Here is a 16,882-nt window from a genome sequence, read left to right on the forward strand (position 1 = left end):
CCTGGACGTATGCCATTTTTTCTTTTGATACTCTTTATAGTGTCAACAATATTCTGTATATATTCTGTAGGTGACATATTTTCTTTGTCATCACTATTTAAACTAGCTAATTTAATATCAACCATCATAACTAGTTGATTATCTAGAGTTGTTTTAATCTTATTGTTAATGAACTCATTTGTAGTTGAGTATCTTTCTACTTTCTTCACAGTACATTTTCTAATAAAATAATGTTATTTAAAACTTCTTTCAACTCATTTGTATCTGAGCAGAATTTATCAATGTGAATTCTTTTACACATTTTGTCTTTAACTTCTCTCGGGTAATCATCAATACACATTTCTTTTAATTCTTTTAAAATTTCAAACGCAGTAATAACATCATTATTTTTCCATCTATTAAAGCCGTTTTCTAAAGATTCTTGGATAACCAGGGTAATAATTTTATGTTCCACTAATGGAATATCATCAGCTGAATTACATTTAGTGATGTTATCAAAGTTCCATTTCTTTAGAAATCTTTTGACCATATTAATCCAATTAGAAAATCAAGTTTTGCTGATTTATTTTCGTTATAAAATTTATGACTTTCACCATTGTTGGTGATAAATTCATAATAATCTCCTCTGTCATCTCTTAGTGACATTAGATTTACAACATCTTCAACATCTGATAAATCATCAATGGAATTAATTTTATCCATTGTATCTTTATTCTCGACAGTTTTGTTGTTTAATTTGTTTTCATTGTTATCTCCAACCTTCAATTCAGTATTAACTTTTCTTTCTTTGCCAATTGTTGTTGTTGACTTTGTAAATATTTCAAATCTTTGTTACATTTTTCTTTGAAATTCTCTAAAAATGTCTTAGATTTGTCAAGTTTATTAATCATCTCTTGAGCTTCATCAGTATCTAAATCTTCATTAGATAAAAGCTCAATCATTTTTTTTCTGTTTAGTTGAATCTTTTCTTTAATCAAAGTTAGCTGTTCATGCACCAACTGTGTTTCCTCTAGATCAGAACTAGGCGTGGCGCTGCCATACTGGGATTCAAGAGAGTTAGACATTGTTATATAGTGTTTAATATATAGTAAATACTATAGCTAAAATGAATATATTTCTAAATAAAGTAATCGTCTTTACATCTTAAACACTGTATAACAATGTCTAACTCTCTTGAATCCCAGTAAACCTGTAACTACTGATCTCAGTACCATCCGAACTCTGAAACACCACCATTGTCCTATCAGTCTCGCATTACAATAATCTGTTGTAAACCAACTTAGGAGTACGATACACTTAAATAGTAGTTACCAAAACTAAACTTAACAATCTTCTTAACTTAACACCAGTTAATACTTCGAACTTACGAATATAATTGTTGTTCTTTTTAAACTAAATAACTATATGAAAGAACTATAAATTTATGTCTTAAGTCTGGAAAAGCTGGCCTTTAAATACTTTTCAAAGGTCAACGCCAGCTTTCCCATTTTACTTTAATTGGACTGTTTGTAAACTTACTTATAAGGGTAGGAGTGCACAGTTTGAGTAATGCTGGCTAACTAGTAGAGATTATGCATTGAACCGATATTCACAGGTATGCAACTAGCAGTTGCTCAGTGTTATGTATAATTTCTAGTTAGCAACTTGTAGATGAGTATAAAGTCAATCTCGTCTACAACATAATCAACAAATTATAAGGTTGTTTGGCCGAGCGGTCTAAGGCGCCTGATTCAAGTTTACACTTAACACTCTTAGAGTGGGATCCTCAGGTATCGTAAGATGCAAGAGTTCGAATCTCTTAGCAACCATTATTTTTTTCCTGTATCACATAGTGTGACCTACGTTAGTCACGTGTATAAATCAGGATCACCTGATAACGGAATGAACATGTAGATTAACATGTAGATTAACAAGTGAATCATGAACATAAATTCTATTTAAGAATCTAAAGCTAAAAGAATAAACTAGAGGGTTAAGGTAGAACAAAGAGGTAACAACCAGAAAACAAAAAGGACGAAATACAAAAGATGGAAGTGTATAGTGAACAAATCGGAACGTAATAATAATAATATTTAACTTACGTAGGCTCAGGTATATAGTTGTATAGTTTAATAAACGGTTGGTATTAAACTAGCAGCCAAAAAGATATACTACTGGGAGTAGCAAAGATTAAAATTGTTACATCACAAAAATTGTGACAGGTGAGAAAAAATATAATTTGATTTCGCCCAGGATCGAACTGGGGACGTTCTGCGTGTTAAGCAGATGCCATAACCAACTAGACCACGAAACCAAACGACAACTACAGGATTCGAACCTGTGCGGGCAGAGCCCAAGAGATTTCTAATCTATCGCCTTAACCACTCGGCCAAGTTGCCTTTTATTCGTTGATGTTGTTGTAGACGAGATTGACTTTATACTCATCTACAAGTTGCTAACTAGAAATTATACACAACACTGAGCAACTGCTAGTTACATACCTGTGAATATCTGTTCGATGCATAATCTCTACTAGTTAGCCAGAATTACTCAAACTGTGCACTCCTACCCTTGTAAGTAAGTTTATAAACAGACCAATTAAAGTAAAATGGAAAAGCTGGCGCTGACCTTAGAAAAGTATTTAAAGGCCAGCTTTTCAGACTTAAGACATAAATTTATAGTTCTTTCATATAGTTTTTTAGTTTAAGAAGAACAACAATTATATTCGTAAGTTCGAAGGATTAACTGGTGTTAAGTTAATAAGATTGTTAAGTTAAGTTTTGGTAGTTACTATTTAAGTGTATCGTACTCCTAAGTTGGTTTACAACAGGTGTTGTTGACATAGAACCAAGAATTAACGTCTTGGATCCAACGTCACTAACCCAATTACAAAACACAAACACCTATGCTCACTGATTTAACCTTATCAATCTCCGATATCGCTACTATAAATCATAAACAATACCAAACATATCAACACATGTAATTAAGGCCATATATGAAGTCATTTAATGAGTCATTAATGCCAATCTAAGGACATTACACTCCTAATTAATACAAAAACTGATAAGTAATTGACCAATTGCTAATAGTCAATTACAATTATCAACGTGTCTACACACGAAAATAAAACGTATATAAAGGGACAAAATTTCTTTGTTTCATCGTGAACTTCTCTTAGATTTCTCTTATATAGAAAAAAAAGAAACCACCAAGCAAAGAAGCAAGGATCTTCTCTCTACACTCTATACTATCTATTCTGTTTATATTTCTAACATCCTCATCTCTATTTTGCTTGCGTCACTTTAACTTCATTTTATGTTTAATATTGACAATTCTGGCATACTCTCTCATTGCTGTTACTATTGTTCAATATTTCCCCAAAACCAAATCATGTATGTAGAAATTAAATACTTGATAAAAATGTCTTTTTAAGAAATAATTATAATAATTATATTATTTTCCAGCATATTGTTTGCCTGTGGCCAAGAAAAAACTACTTCGATACAACCACGTTATTAGACATAAATATCTATACACAGTAAGAGCCCTACTTTATTATAACAATTCTAACCTATTAAGTAAAGCCCCTTAAACAAGCATGTTACCTTTTACATAGACATTGTACCCTAATTTTATGAGTATAAAGCGCATATTATCTAGTACTTTATCAAAATCATTCTTTTTAAGTTATTTACTCATATGTAAAGAGGATAACTAACCAAGTGATTGTGTCACATCCCAATATCTTAGCCTATTTTTTTTATTCAATTTTCTTTATTGGCAGTATTTGCCAGCAATATAACGTAATACCCAAAAAGCTTTAGGTGATAATTTCAGCAAAGAGCTCTTACCTAGAATGCTATAGTAGTTCTAAAATTTAGTGTAGCAAATTATAGTATATAATCTTAAATTTTTTTTATATTACATTCGTGCGCATTACATGCATTGAAAAATACTTGATAAATTATGATTTTGAAACTAAATATAACATAATATTATTCGAGATCTAGATATTCTTAATAAAACACATAAAAGTTGAGTTATTTATAGAGAAATTTAAAGTTATCATTTAATTCAAAATTTAGGTGACGATTTTATTGCTTTTAAAACTTGGAAAGACTGAAAAATAATTTCTTACAGTGTGTTTCAATAATATTGTTATAAAAGAATAGTTGCAATAAAAAAAAATTCATTATTAGGAATTAATAATTAACCTAGGTCAAAGTTAAATTAATTATACTTATTTATTTTCATTAAATACTACTTTTTACGTGTTTTTTTTAGAGTTTATATTTAGTTGTGTATACATCTATATCTATAGGCATTCATCTTACATTAATTGGAGACTATGAAAATTTCCATCTATTACCACAAGCCTCACATGTACAAAATGTGGTCAAAGGTTCATCAGCAGATCTGGTTTGCAGTTGATAATATGATACTTTCTTTTCCTTACATTTACCACATGTAAATCTATCTGTTACACTTCTTTGAACTGTAGCACCTTGAGCGTTATATAGATTTTTTTTAGCAATTTCTTCTAATTCTTTCTTTAAAGATTCTGGGGCTAGTTCTTTTGGATCACATGTTACCAAACGTGCAGGTGAAACATCACCACCAACAATACGGAACTTCAATTCTGGATTATTTTTTGAGATTAGGTTAGAATAAACTACACGATATTTATCACGGTATTGCTTCTCATTTACATCAGGATCACTAAATTTTTTCATTTCCAGTTCTACTTCTGTCGCTAATTTCAAAATTAATGATGATGACTCTGTGCTATCTTTAACTAACGCATCATATAAAGCTTTAACAACCATATCACGTAACTTATGATTATATAAAGTTGTGTTTACTCCGTCAATACGAGAATTACGTGGTTTACCCTTGGCAACAGTAGATTTGTTGATATGAGTTGATTTATCATCTTTTTTGGATTCAGAAGTTCCTGTTTTATGAGATTGTTTGTCATGCATACTGGCATTTGTTGATGGTGATGGAGTGGAAGTGCTACTTAACTTACTACGCTTTTGACGGTTAATAGAATCTTTCCAAGAACCAATTATTTTTTTAACCATGGAAGCAATTTCTTGGTTACTTGACTTTTTAAACTTATTGACTTCAACACCTACTTTAGTTTCACGCAGTAATTTCTCTGTGGCCACCACATCTTTCTCCAATGTCTTTAAGATTTCTAAAACTACTTTATCGTTAGTCTTATTTTTTTCTAAGTTTTTTACCAAAACACTAACTTCTTTGGATTCCATTTTAATTGAATAAACTCCAGGGTTCTTTTTAATTTAGTTTAGAGGTGAACTATTAGTTGACTTTTTCTGACAGTCAAAATCTCATCTCGCTTTTTTTTTCTTATTTCTGGGATATTTTAATAATCGATAATGGATTTATAAACAAGGCCGAAATTTTTTAAAATAATTTGTCATTGTAACATTCAAATTCAAGTATATTACAATAAGGTAAAAGTCGTGGATAAAATATACTTACCTTCCTTGATTCAAATTCTTCAAATATATCTCGATACAGATTTATATTATCAGATAAATTAAATATATACTATAGACAACCTACTTAATTGAGATGAACAGATCGAAAACAGTCTATTTAGGTTCTATTCCTTATGACCAAACCGAGGAACAGATATTGGATTTATGCCAAAATATTGGTCCAGTTCAAAACTTAAGAATGATGTTTGATCCAATGACAGGAAAGTCAAAAGGATATGCCTTCGTGGAATTTAAAGATTTGAACTCAAGCGCTAGTGCTGTAAGGAATTTAAACGGTTTATCATTTGGTTCAAGAGTTCTTAAATGTGGCTATTCTAATGCTAATGATTCTGATGATTCTAATATGAACAATTCTAATAATATAAATTCAAACAGCGCATCAGGTGGCAATATGGGTAATAACATACTATCCAGTGATAATGATTCCAACACCTTATTTAATGTGCCAGAAGGTGTTGATGTTAACATTAATATGACGACACCAGCAATGATGATTTCTAGCTTATTAGCTAGAAGAAGCAAAGAAGATCAATTGCAATTACTGAAGACCTTCCAGATATGGGCTAAAGATAACAATGATGATGCAGTGAACCTAATTAAGCAATGCCCGCAGCTGGGGTTTGTAATTGCAGAACTATTACTCAGCAATGGTTTAAGCAAAGTAGACGACCTTACACAACTAGCTGTCCCATCTAATAGTAACTCTCACGAAGAGTCTTCTAAAGAACCTCAGGATACTGAAGAGGAACGCCAAAAGAAAATTGAGTTGATCAGAAAAGTAATGCAACTATCAGATGCTGAAATTTCCATCTTACCCGATGATGAAAAAATGGCACTATGGGATTTAAAACAATCTGTGGCAAATGGTGAGATTCGTATATAGAACCAAATAATATCTTCAAATAGCATCCTCACCAACCAAACTTTTGCATTTAATTACATTGTTATTACTATTCCACAAATGTTTATTGCTTTCCATCATTAATACAGCCTTTAGAGACAATAAATGAAACATACAAACCTATATATTTTCATAGATATAAATAAGCATATCTCGTACTATCCACTCCTAGGAGCCATGACACTTAAGTAGTCCTTGCATGACTACTATTTGTACAAGATAGTTTATGTGCTTGGCTAGCCCCGTTACCCGGGGTTCATCGTTAATTTTACGAAAACGGAACTTATTTACACCATGTTGTATGGAAGTTAAAAAAAAACAATTTTTAAAATCAGTACCAAAGATTTAAAATAACAGAACTAGAATTGTAAAATTGCTTTGTTAACCATCCAAAATCTTATCTTATTCACACACACACATATACTCATACAATACTATATAAACATACATTTAAACATTCAGCATGATTAAGTCAGCTGATCCAAGAAAAAGAAACACGAGGCATATTCTCACCCCGGCAAACCTATCAGCAGCTATTCACTTTACGGGTTTACCTAATGATTGGACTCAAGATACAATATCATCTGTAGTAGCTGGTTCTGGACCAATTGTATCTGTTCAATCAAAGAAAGATCCTCGGACTGGGAAACTAACAGGGATTGTTGTAGAATACACAGACAGTAAAACATGCCAACATGGCTTTGAATTACTGAACAAAATCAAACACTTGCCATTAAAAATGGAAATGATAATACCGAGCAAATATAAGGATACATTCTTAAATGGCGTAAAGAGGCCAATCTTAGACCTTCAAAGAGATTCTTATCCATGGGATTCCAATTTAGAATTACCTTTTGAAATGGTTACTCAAATACCTATTCCGAGAAAACCCATTTCTCAACCAGCTCAACCATCATCGTCTACTCCTAGTTCTCAAATTCCAGCAGGTAACAACACATCTGGATCAGCTTCTATACCTGACATTTTAGGTAAAGCATCAAAACATTTGCCAGCTTTCCAACCAAATATAATAACATCCCCGGATCAAATTTCTCAAAATTTAAGTAAAATACCACCATTACAAGTCATCGAAATCATCTCGAATTTAAAAATTCTTGCAAGCCAACAAGGTAGCAATACTCGCTCTCAATTAGAAGAGTTTTTAAAAACAAATAGAGAGTTGATTGTTACTTTGTCCCAAGCTTTATTAGAAATGGGTTTTATAGATTATAGCATAGTTACACAAGTGTTATCTAGATTTCCATCTCAGCAACTTCAATCACCTCAAACTATGAATGCTGGACTGAACATGCCAAATCAAATGAACAGAGGTATGAATATGTTGATGAATCCAATGGCTCAACAAATGAACATGCAAATGAATCCACAAATGAATATGAACGTGAATATGGGTATGAATGTAAATCCTATGTCTGTACCCCCCCCTCCTCCAATGAACATGAACATGAATATGAACATACCGCCACCTTTCATGATGAATCAAGGACAAAATATGAACCAACAGCCATTTGGATTTAATCAATCTGCTATGCCTCCACCTCCTTCCTTTCGACCAACTCAGTCCCAACCTCAACTCCAACCTAAACCTCAGCAAGCTGTTAGCAGCAACCCTAACATTAATCTAACTAAATTGCAGTCTCTTCCTCAAGCACAACAAGATATGATTAAACAAGTATTGACTTTAACAGATAGCCAAATAGGCTCCCTACCACCAGATCAAAAGACAATGGTTGCAAACCTACGTAAAGAGTATCTACTCTAATTTTTGTAATCTTACTTAATTCTTGCTCTCTATCTGATACTCGTGGTCTGTATTCAACGTAATTTATTCAGCGATAGCTAACCTTACAAACTTTTACTTATTACATTATTTGAGACAACTTATTTGCATCATTCTTACTCGAAAGAACTCCAAATATCCTCATTGATATGACTGAAAATATTTAATTTCGTTTTGAATAGCCGGAGTAATTACTGAGATTATTAAAGTTCCCTATAGAATGTGATATCGCTTGATGATCATTGTACATGTATGACTAGAGTTGCATGACTTTTATATACGATCTTCTATAAATGCATTATATATATATATATATATATTTATACTACGATGTTGTAACCTAGGCTTGTAGTTTTTTACATCAGAATTAACAGGTATAAGTTCGTAAATACTAAAATTTCTCAGTTTCCTAGAATATCCCTAATTACAAGGTACTCCAAAACTCCGAATAGCGCTAATCACTTAACAAAAGCACATTTCAAAAATATTTAAATCCTTAAATAGTATAGAAAAAACAATTAAATTTTTAAGTTCAGTTTATATCTTTTTTAAAGCTTTAATATTTAAGTCTAATTGATATAGCTAATTTTAATATATTAAAAAGTGCAAATAAGGACAATGCTTTCAAAAAAAGATGTCATTTCTAAAGTATATAATCACATTTCCGATGAACAAAGCAATAATTTAAAGAAAGATGAAATCTACAAATTTCCTACAGCAAGACCTAGTTCTTTCAAATATTCTTTCAAGCCGCCCCAGACACATAATATGGTTATATCTTTATTCGATCCGAGACTTAAAAAATCTTTCCTAGAATGCTTTATTGTTTTAATTATTTTTTCAAACTTTTACTTTGCGTACATCTTAGTCAATAATTATGGGCGAGAATTGACCAGAAACTTTTTCCTTATCCAATACATTATTTGGAGACTGTCATATAATTTTGGTATAGGGTCTATTTTATATTTTCAGTCAAAAAATGAGTTTCTAACAATCTTTGCCAAAAAGAGACATTTGTTCAAATCTGACAATACAAGTTACCTCAGTAGATTTTCAAAGTTTGAAATAAATAGTAAAATGCCTAAGGATTACATTATTGAAAACTATCATCACGAGGTATATATAGGTTTCTAAATAACCCTGACGCAATATTTGGAATTGCAGGTGTATTTGGATCTGTCTTCATGACTAACTTTAACTCCGAAAATATTATTTTGGCTATTATTTGGATGGCTCTGAATTTTATATTTGTATTATTCATCGAATCGCCTCACATTGCAAAAGTGTACGAAAATTCTGATCGTGTCAGTAGCCCTTGAAAAAGAATTATTAAAGAACAGGGTTGTTAGTTCTGTTATTCAGCTACTATATCTCCTTGAATATAGAATTGTTTCATACTTTACGAACTTTAAATTTCCTAATAAAAGGTTGCATTTTCCAGATATTGGATGCAGATTATATACACAAAATAAGAATTATCATGATATAGATGGAAACAAAGTGGTAACTTTGGAGATTCAAAGTGAAAAACCTAATTCACATTTATTATCCCAACCAATAGACCTTAAAGTTAAAATTATTAATGACGAGTTTTCAAAATATGACTGGGTGGGCATATTTAAAGTATCGAAGAAAAACTCCCAAAAATATATTGGCACTAAATATATGTGTTGTTCAGCTGTAGAAAATTCGGAAGATAGTAAGTATCAACAGAAAGGGGGAATCAAATGTATAGGATTGTATTTTGTTCCTTTTATGCTTCCAGTTAAACCAGGATTATATCGATTTGGATATTATAGCCAAAAAATAATACAATCATACAATATTCTGATTTGTTAGAAATAAAATTTCCTACGTTAAGGCCTACAAGTCCTGCAGAATTATCCATCCAATTAATAGATTATTTTGAACAGCTTGAGGGGAAAGAGCTTCAAAGAAGTAACTTCATTGAAGAATTCAATTTCACGATTTTATGCGATTTACTTCGAAATTCTTTTGATATCTCATTATCAAAAAAATATATGAAAGCTGTGAATGGAAGCATTGAAATTATATCTAAAAAGTATTTGAAATAAGAGATGTCCTTGACCGTTTAGAATAGGACATTTATTGCAGAATTAAAATGCTTAAAGAATTTTTATTTATGTTATTGACTATATCAGTGATGGGCATATTTTCTTTGACTAATAATTACTTGGTATACAGATTAAGTTAAGTGCAGCGTATGTATCTTATAAAAAATATAATAATTATTCGGCAATACTAGTTGAATTAATTGGCTTTACAGTTTTCCTTATCTACTAGATAAGTTAACATCATATTTTTATATTCGTCGTATTGTTTCTTGCAATTATCTATAGAATTCATGATATCTTCCCTGTTGCCTTCATCTTTCCAGAATCCAATAATTTCCTCACCAGATTTAATGAAAGCAAATACATTCCCTTTATATATTCCACCAGCAGCCATATCTATTATTTCAATACCAGCATCAACAAGTGCTAGAGTAATACCCGTAATACAATGTGGTAATATAGAAGTAATCGAGTTTGTACTATCTGATTTTTCATTGGATTGGATTTCCTTATCGTATATTAGGTAAATGAAGATATCGATACCAGATTTTGCGTACCTAGGTAAATTTATTACTGATTTAAATATATTTGTTAAAAAATTGCCGACTTCTTTTAATTGTGATGATGAATATTTCTCTAGTGAACCATTCTTCAGTTGAATATTTAAAGAAGCTTGAGATGTGAATGAACCTCTGATAGCTCTAGGGCCATAGACAGAAGTAATAAGAGAAGTTTCATGATGTGAATTAGCGACATCCTTAACTTCAACTAAAGAGGATCCATTCGAGTTTGAAACAAAGCCAGTATGTAGAGCAACCTCTAACGCTTCATTTTTCAGAACAGTTTTTTTCAGTTCATCTGATTCATTAGATGTAGTGAGTGTGTTGAAAGTTAATGGCTTTGCGTTTGCTGGACCCAATAATCGTCTTCTATCTTGAACATTCATAGCTCTACTAGCGAAGTTACGTCCTATAAGCTAACTAATTATAATATTCAATCATTTTATTATAAAATATCCTGTTTTGGATCTCATCGCAATTTTCTATATTGCCAATAGGTGATGCTCATGGCTCTAAAAACGGAATAGAAAAGAATTTTTACAAAGTATGCATATCACGTGAACATGGTATTAATTCTTTGAAAGGAAAAAAAGCAAGACAATTTTAAATCACAATCGTTGTACATTACATTTACAAACTGTAAAGTATTGTTTCAATTCTAATCACAATGTAAAATTTCAACTAAAGCTATTTTTAATTTACAATACCTCAAGAGCGTCGTACAGATATATATACTTGGCTTACGGAATTATGTATCATTTTTATAATAAAGCCGTTATGTGCTAGTTTATATTTATTATATTCTAAACCGAAAATGTTTTGAAATATACATAATTTATTTTGGAGAATAAAAACATCCTAATACGGATTCATGAAGCATTTCATGCATCAGTTCTCATGGATAACTGAATTTGTTTAATGTTAGGAATAAAATATTGAAGAATAATAACTCAATAATAAACTTAATATTTATACAAATAATATACAAATTTGAGATAAAAAGATCATAAACTTCTCTTTAAATTCAAATGTTTATACATATGGCGGAGTCAATATGCCGATGTTTTTTATGGTAAATTTTTAAAAATGTTATGTGAAATGAATGAAATCAACTCATTAAACATATTAATCGAAAGTTTTCTTTGTACCTTCAAAATGGGCAACGTTTCTGGCTCTACCTAATGGAGCAGAGTTAGCACCAGATGCAGAGTCTCTGAAGTTTCTACCACCGAAGCCACCACGGCCACCTCTGCCACCTCTACCACCACGACCACCACGACCACCACGACCACCAAAGTTACCTCTGTCATTTTGTGGTCTTGGAGTGGAGAAATCTAGTCTGACTGGTCTATTATTAATGTATTCACCTTGTAAGGCATCTAAAGCTTTCTTAGCACTTTCAACATCACCATATTGAACGTAACCGAAACCCTTTGGTTGTTCAGTTTCTGGATGGGTTGGAATACGGACAGATATGATTTCACCATATTTGCTGAAAACTTCGTAAATATTGTCTCTATCAGCATCAAAAGATAAGTTACCTAAGAACAAAGTTTCAGATGGTTCAGATGGGGTGTCACCGAATTTTTTAGCACGATCACCACCGTTACTAGCTGGCTTAGAAGTAGACATATCACAGTTAATTGGTCTACCATCAATTTCCTTACCTTGCATTTCCTTAATAGCTTTTTCAGCAAAAGTTTTATTTTTGAAATCAACGTAACCGTAACCACGAGATCTGTCAGTACCCTTTTCGTAAATAACTCTAGCACTCAAAACACCACCAATAGGTTCGAATTCAGTCTTTAACCATTCGTCATCAATAGACCAGGATAAACGGCCAACGAAAATAGTAGCAGGTTCTTCAGATTCATCAGGTTTTTGTTTCTTGGATTCAGAGGATTCTTCATCGTCAGCTTTACGTTTCTTGTCAGATTTTTCTTCTTCGGAAGAAGATGAAGATTCGTCAGAAGACTTGGCATCTTTCTTTTCTTCTTCTTCATCATCAGAAGAGTCTGAGTCTGAGTCTGAGGAAGAGCTTGAGTCAGATGAGGATTCAGCCTTCTTTTCTTCTTCCTTGTCAGATTCATCAGAAGAGTTGTCAGAGGAGGAATCAGAGGAGGAATCAGAATCAGAAGAGGACTCGTCTTTCTTTTCTTCCTTCTTTTCTTCCTTTTCTTCTTTGTCAGATTCATCAGATGATTCAGAAGAAGAAGAAGAATCAGAAGAAGAATCAGAAGAGGCATCTGATTCAGAAGCCACAGGGGATTCAATCTTTTCTTGCTTCTTTACTTTTAGATCTTTCTTAGATTCTTTCTTTTGGGATGATTTAGCCATTTCAAGTTATTGGTTTTTTTTTTTAGAAATTCTATATAGCAAGAAAATATAAAATGTACTTCTTAAAAGTCTAAACATCATCTATTTTATAAGAATTATTTAGTCCACCTATAGAAGAAAGAGGTAGCATTTTGCTCTGTAAGCTCATCTAAAAATTTTTTACAAAAAAAAAAAAAAAAAAAAAAAAAAAAAAAAATAAACGAATGAGCACGACAAGAAAAAAAAATTTTACTTCCTAGTGCCTTCAAAGGGTAATATGTATCTCGTGACCATATATCCTTTTTCAGTAATAATTAAAAAAAATTAAAAAAATGAAAATAAAAAAGCATGGTGAACGGGTGTAAAACTGATTTCACAGAATCTGAAATTTACCGGGTTGCCAAATTTGGATTTGGTATGTAAATGGGCATGGTTAAATATTTTAAGGGTATAATTAAAAGTTACAATAAATGTCTGACTGTTTTACAAAAATATAAAGATAAAGATAAAAATATAAAATGAGAAGAAACACGTAAATGCGAGATTGAATTCAGGTTTCATCACGCTAAGAACTATTAGGATAGATAGAGGTAGTTTAGAACTAAATAAAAGAGAAAATGGAAGTGAGTGATATAGGAAAAAAGGAATAAAAGCATCAAATGACTCCTAAATTAGTTTATTCAAAAGAAGAAGGTTAAAATTGGGATTATTAGCATGAACCAAGATATGTTCAATGATGCAGCAGCACCTTCAGCACTTTGGACAGCAACTGTTCCGGATGGAGAGGTAGCTGAGACAGAAGGTATAGTTGATGAGTTCTCAGTTTCGCTTGGAGAAACTGAACCATTTTCAGTTTGTCCATTACCTGAGTTAGAATGGCCGGAGCCATTGTTGGAACCAGAACCATTGGAACCACCATTGGAGCCATTGTTAGAGCTATCAGAGTCGTTGGCACCACCATTGGCACCGTTGTTAGAACCAGACCCGTTAGCACCACCGTTGGAACCGTTGTTAGAACCGTCAGAGCCAGAGCCGTTGGCACCACCGTTGGAACCGTTGTTGGAACCAGACCCGTTAGCACTACCGTTGGAACCGTTGTTAGAACCGTCAGAGCCAGAGCCGTTGGCACCACCGTTGGAACCGTTGTTGGAACCAGACCCGTTAGCACCACCGTTGGAACCGTTGTTAGAACCAGAACCGTTGTCAGAACCATTAGAGCCAGAGCCGTTAATACCATCAATACTGCCGTTGGGGCCATCAGAACCATTTCCAGAACCGTTGTTGGAACCATCAGAGCCGTTACCAGCACCATTTCCAGAACCGTTGTTGGAACCATCAGAGCCGTTACCAGCACCATTTCCAGAACCGTTGTTGGAACCATCAGAACCATTGTTGGAACCATCAGAACCATTGTTGGAACCATCAGAACCATTGTTGGAACCATCAGAACCATTGTTGGAACCATCAGAACCATTGTTGGAACCATCAGAACCGTTACCAGCACCATTTCCAGAACCGTTGTTGGAACCATCAGAACCATTGTTGGAACCATCAGAGCCGTTACCAGCACCATTTCCAGAACCATCTGTCATAGTAACAATACTTGTTTGTGATTCGACATGAGTACTAGTAACATCATGAGTCACTGGAATGGTAGAAGTGACTGGAATAATAGTGGTAATACTTTCTACTGAAGTTTCAGTGATAACTTGAGTAGTTTGGACGGTTTCAGTAGTTAAGATTGTAGAAGTAGTTGGAGATCCGTTAACAGTGACAGTTTCTTCAATAGTCTTGGTAATTGGGAAAGTAGTAGTAATAGTAATTTCTTTAGTATTTGTTTGTTCATACACTGAAGTTAGAGTGACTAAAGTAGTTTGAGAAGTGAGGATGGTGGAGATGACTGGTAATGTAGATTCAATAACATTTACAGAAGTTTCAGTGGAGACAATTGTAGTTGGAATAGAATGAGTAGTTAAAATGGTAGAAGTGATAGAAGAACCGTTTTTAGTGATTGTAGTTGGAATAGTTTCGATAGTAGAGATCTCGGTAGTGTAAGAAGTGACAAAGGTTATTGTTTCAGTGGAATTAACAATTCCAGGGTTTGTGATATGTTTAGTTTCAGTAGCGGTGACAGTAGCGGTGGAAGTAGCCATGGAAGTGGAGGAAGCAACTTGAACTGTATTTGTGACATCAATTGTATCAGTTTCTAAAGTGGTAGCAGTGATTGTCTGAGTGACTAGAGAAGTTTGAGAATCTACAGAGGTGACAGTATAATTACTAGTAGAGGTGACAACGAAAGTGCTTGTAGTGAGCATGGTACCAGTACCACTGTAGTCAGTGTTTGTAATAACAGATGTGACTGTCACTGGGAAAGTTTTTGTAGTCTCATAAGTGGATGTGACCAAATTGGTTGAGGTTAAAGTCATTGTGGTTGTAACGGAATCGATATCAGTTGTCTTAATGGTGTCAATAACAGTTTGCTTTTCAGTGGTTGTACCTGTGGTGATATAGTCTGTGTTTGTGACGGTAGTAGTAGCGTTTGTATATTTAGTTTCGGTACTAGTAGCGGTTATATGAGAAGTGAAAATTGTGTAGATTGAGAACGAAGTAGCCATAGTGTGATCAGTAACGACAACAGTGGTGGTTTCAGTGTTACCGTAGATATGAACAGTGGCATAACTTGTCTTTGTCCTGAATTCAGTGGTTGTATGAGTGACAGTGTTTAAAGTATCAGTAATGGTGACAGTGTTTAAAATATCAGTAACAGTGGTTGTAACCCAAAAATTTGCGGATGAAATAGCAGTTGAGACATTGGCGGTAGAAGTGGTAGCAGAAGTAGGTGTGATGATACTAGGTGTGTAATCGTTAGTAGTAGTGGTGATATTACTTTGAGCAAATGAATTGCCGAGTAATACTATGAATAGAATCCATGAAGATAATGTGTTTGAGTTAAACATTTTTAGTTGATGGTTTTTTTGAGAGGGAAGAGAAGAGAGAAGTTTGAAATAAAGATGAAAAGATGTGGTATATTTATACTTGAAAATATGACTGCAAGTGCAGTGACAATTACAGCAGTTATTGAAGTTGCAGTTCCTACTACATTAGATAAGGGAAATTCATACAATCATGACACATTTAATGTCATGATGAATTGAAGACGTATTATTGAATTAACTAGTTGTTAAGTAAGTGTAAATGTAAATGTAAGCGTAAGTGTAAGCGTAAGTGTAAGTGTAAGTGTAAGCGTAAGTGTAAGTGTAAGTGTAAGTGTAAGTGTAAAAGTCACCGTACGTAATACTATACTTGTAAGAATCTCCACGTTAGCAATTGAAATCAATTTGAGATTATACTATGAATAAGTTTTTGCAATGACAATAGTAAGAGCAATAGTACGAGGCTTTACTTGTCTGAGCGGTTAATTTTTTGGGGTTTGTAAATTTCTAAATTAGTAGCGCCCGGAGCGTTCCATAGACTTTTCTACGGAGTGTTCTCGGAATGCCGGAGCCGGCAGCAGGCAGCAGGCACAAGGGTCCTGCTACCCAAACAGGTAGCAAAAAAAAAGAAAGAGATCTCGCCAGATCTTGGGAAAGATTAGCAAAGGCAATTGGCAGCCGAGTAATCTTTGGCTGGGCAATTGGAATAGTCAGTGGTATTGCAGCTGCTATTTCAAGTAGTGGGAACAAGAAACGCCGAGCACGGGAGAAGGCAAGTAAAAAGAA

General features: G+C 33.2%; 7 protein-coding genes and 3 non-coding genes across 10 annotated transcripts; 4 read left to right on the forward strand and 6 right to left on the reverse strand.

The window, feature by feature from the left end:
* Positions 1–1,697: 1,697 nt before the first annotated feature.
* Positions 1,698–1,808, forward strand: TBLA0Ctrna13L. The gene is made up of 2 exons: positions 1,698–1,736; positions 1,764–1,808. It is a non-coding gene; the product is annotated as a tRNA-Leu (tRNA).
* A 411-nt stretch (positions 1,809–2,219) lies between these two features.
* Positions 2,220–2,293, reverse strand: TBLA0Ctrna9V. Its single transcript has one exon. It is a non-coding gene; the product is annotated as a tRNA-Val (tRNA).
* A 3-nt stretch (positions 2,294–2,296) lies between these two features.
* On the reverse strand, positions 2,297–2,378 carry TBLA0Ctrna13S. Its single transcript has one exon. It is a non-coding gene; the product is annotated as a tRNA-Ser (tRNA).
* A 1,950-nt stretch (positions 2,379–4,328) lies between these two features.
* Positions 4,329–5,255, reverse strand: DST1 (transcription elongation factor DST1; the record flags this gene model as incomplete). Its single annotated transcript, XM_004179700.1, has 1 exon — positions 4,329–5,255. The coding sequence occupies one exon, from the start codon at positions 5,253–5,255 to the stop codon at positions 4,329–4,331; it is 927 nt and encodes a 308-aa protein (XP_004179748.1).
* Positions 5,256–5,583: 328 nt separating this feature from the next.
* On the forward strand, positions 5,584–6,393 carry RNA15 (Rna15p; the record flags this gene model as incomplete). Its single annotated transcript, XM_004179701.1, has 1 exon — positions 5,584–6,393. One exon carries the CDS (start codon positions 5,584–5,586, stop codon positions 6,391–6,393), a length of 810 nt encoding a protein of 269 aa, XP_004179749.1.
* A 481-nt stretch (positions 6,394–6,874) lies between these two features.
* Positions 6,875–8,194, forward strand: PTI1 (cleavage polyadenylation factor subunit PTI1; the record flags this gene model as incomplete). Its single annotated transcript, XM_004179702.1, has 1 exon — positions 6,875–8,194. The coding sequence occupies one exon, from the start codon at positions 6,875–6,877 to the stop codon at positions 8,192–8,194; it is 1,320 nt and encodes a 439-aa protein (XP_004179750.1).
* A 636-nt stretch (positions 8,195–8,830) lies between these two features.
* Positions 8,831–9,346, forward strand: TBLA0C04340 (uncharacterized protein; the record flags this gene model as incomplete). The annotated part of the gene is made up of 1 exon (XM_004179703.1): positions 8,831–9,346. One exon carries the CDS (start codon positions 8,831–8,833, stop codon positions 9,344–9,346), a length of 516 nt encoding a protein of 171 aa, XP_004179751.1.
* A 1,137-nt stretch (positions 9,347–10,483) lies between these two features.
* MTR3 (exosome non-catalytic core subunit MTR3) lies at positions 10,484–11,233 on the reverse strand (the record flags this gene model as incomplete). Its single annotated transcript, XM_004179704.1, has 1 exon — positions 10,484–11,233. The coding sequence occupies one exon, from the start codon at positions 11,231–11,233 to the stop codon at positions 10,484–10,486; it is 750 nt and encodes a 249-aa protein (XP_004179752.1).
* Positions 11,234–11,972: 739 nt separating this feature from the next.
* NSR1 (Nsr1p) lies at positions 11,973–13,184 on the reverse strand (the record flags this gene model as incomplete). Its single annotated transcript, XM_004179705.1, has 1 exon — positions 11,973–13,184. One exon carries the CDS (start codon positions 13,182–13,184, stop codon positions 11,973–11,975), a length of 1,212 nt encoding a protein of 403 aa, XP_004179753.1.
* A 659-nt stretch (positions 13,185–13,843) lies between these two features.
* TBLA0C04370 (uncharacterized protein) lies at positions 13,844–16,120 on the reverse strand (the record flags this gene model as incomplete). Its single annotated transcript, XM_004179706.1, has 1 exon — positions 13,844–16,120. One exon carries the CDS (start codon positions 16,118–16,120, stop codon positions 13,844–13,846), a length of 2,277 nt encoding a protein of 758 aa, XP_004179754.1.
* Positions 16,121–16,882: the final 762 nt, after the last annotated feature.

The sequence above is a fragment of the Henningerozyma blattae genome, chromosome 3, assembly GCF_000315915.1.
Source record: "Henningerozyma blattae CBS 6284 chromosome 3, complete genome".
Taxonomy (NCBI): domain Eukaryota; kingdom Fungi; phylum Ascomycota; class Saccharomycetes; order Saccharomycetales; family Saccharomycetaceae; genus Henningerozyma; species Henningerozyma blattae.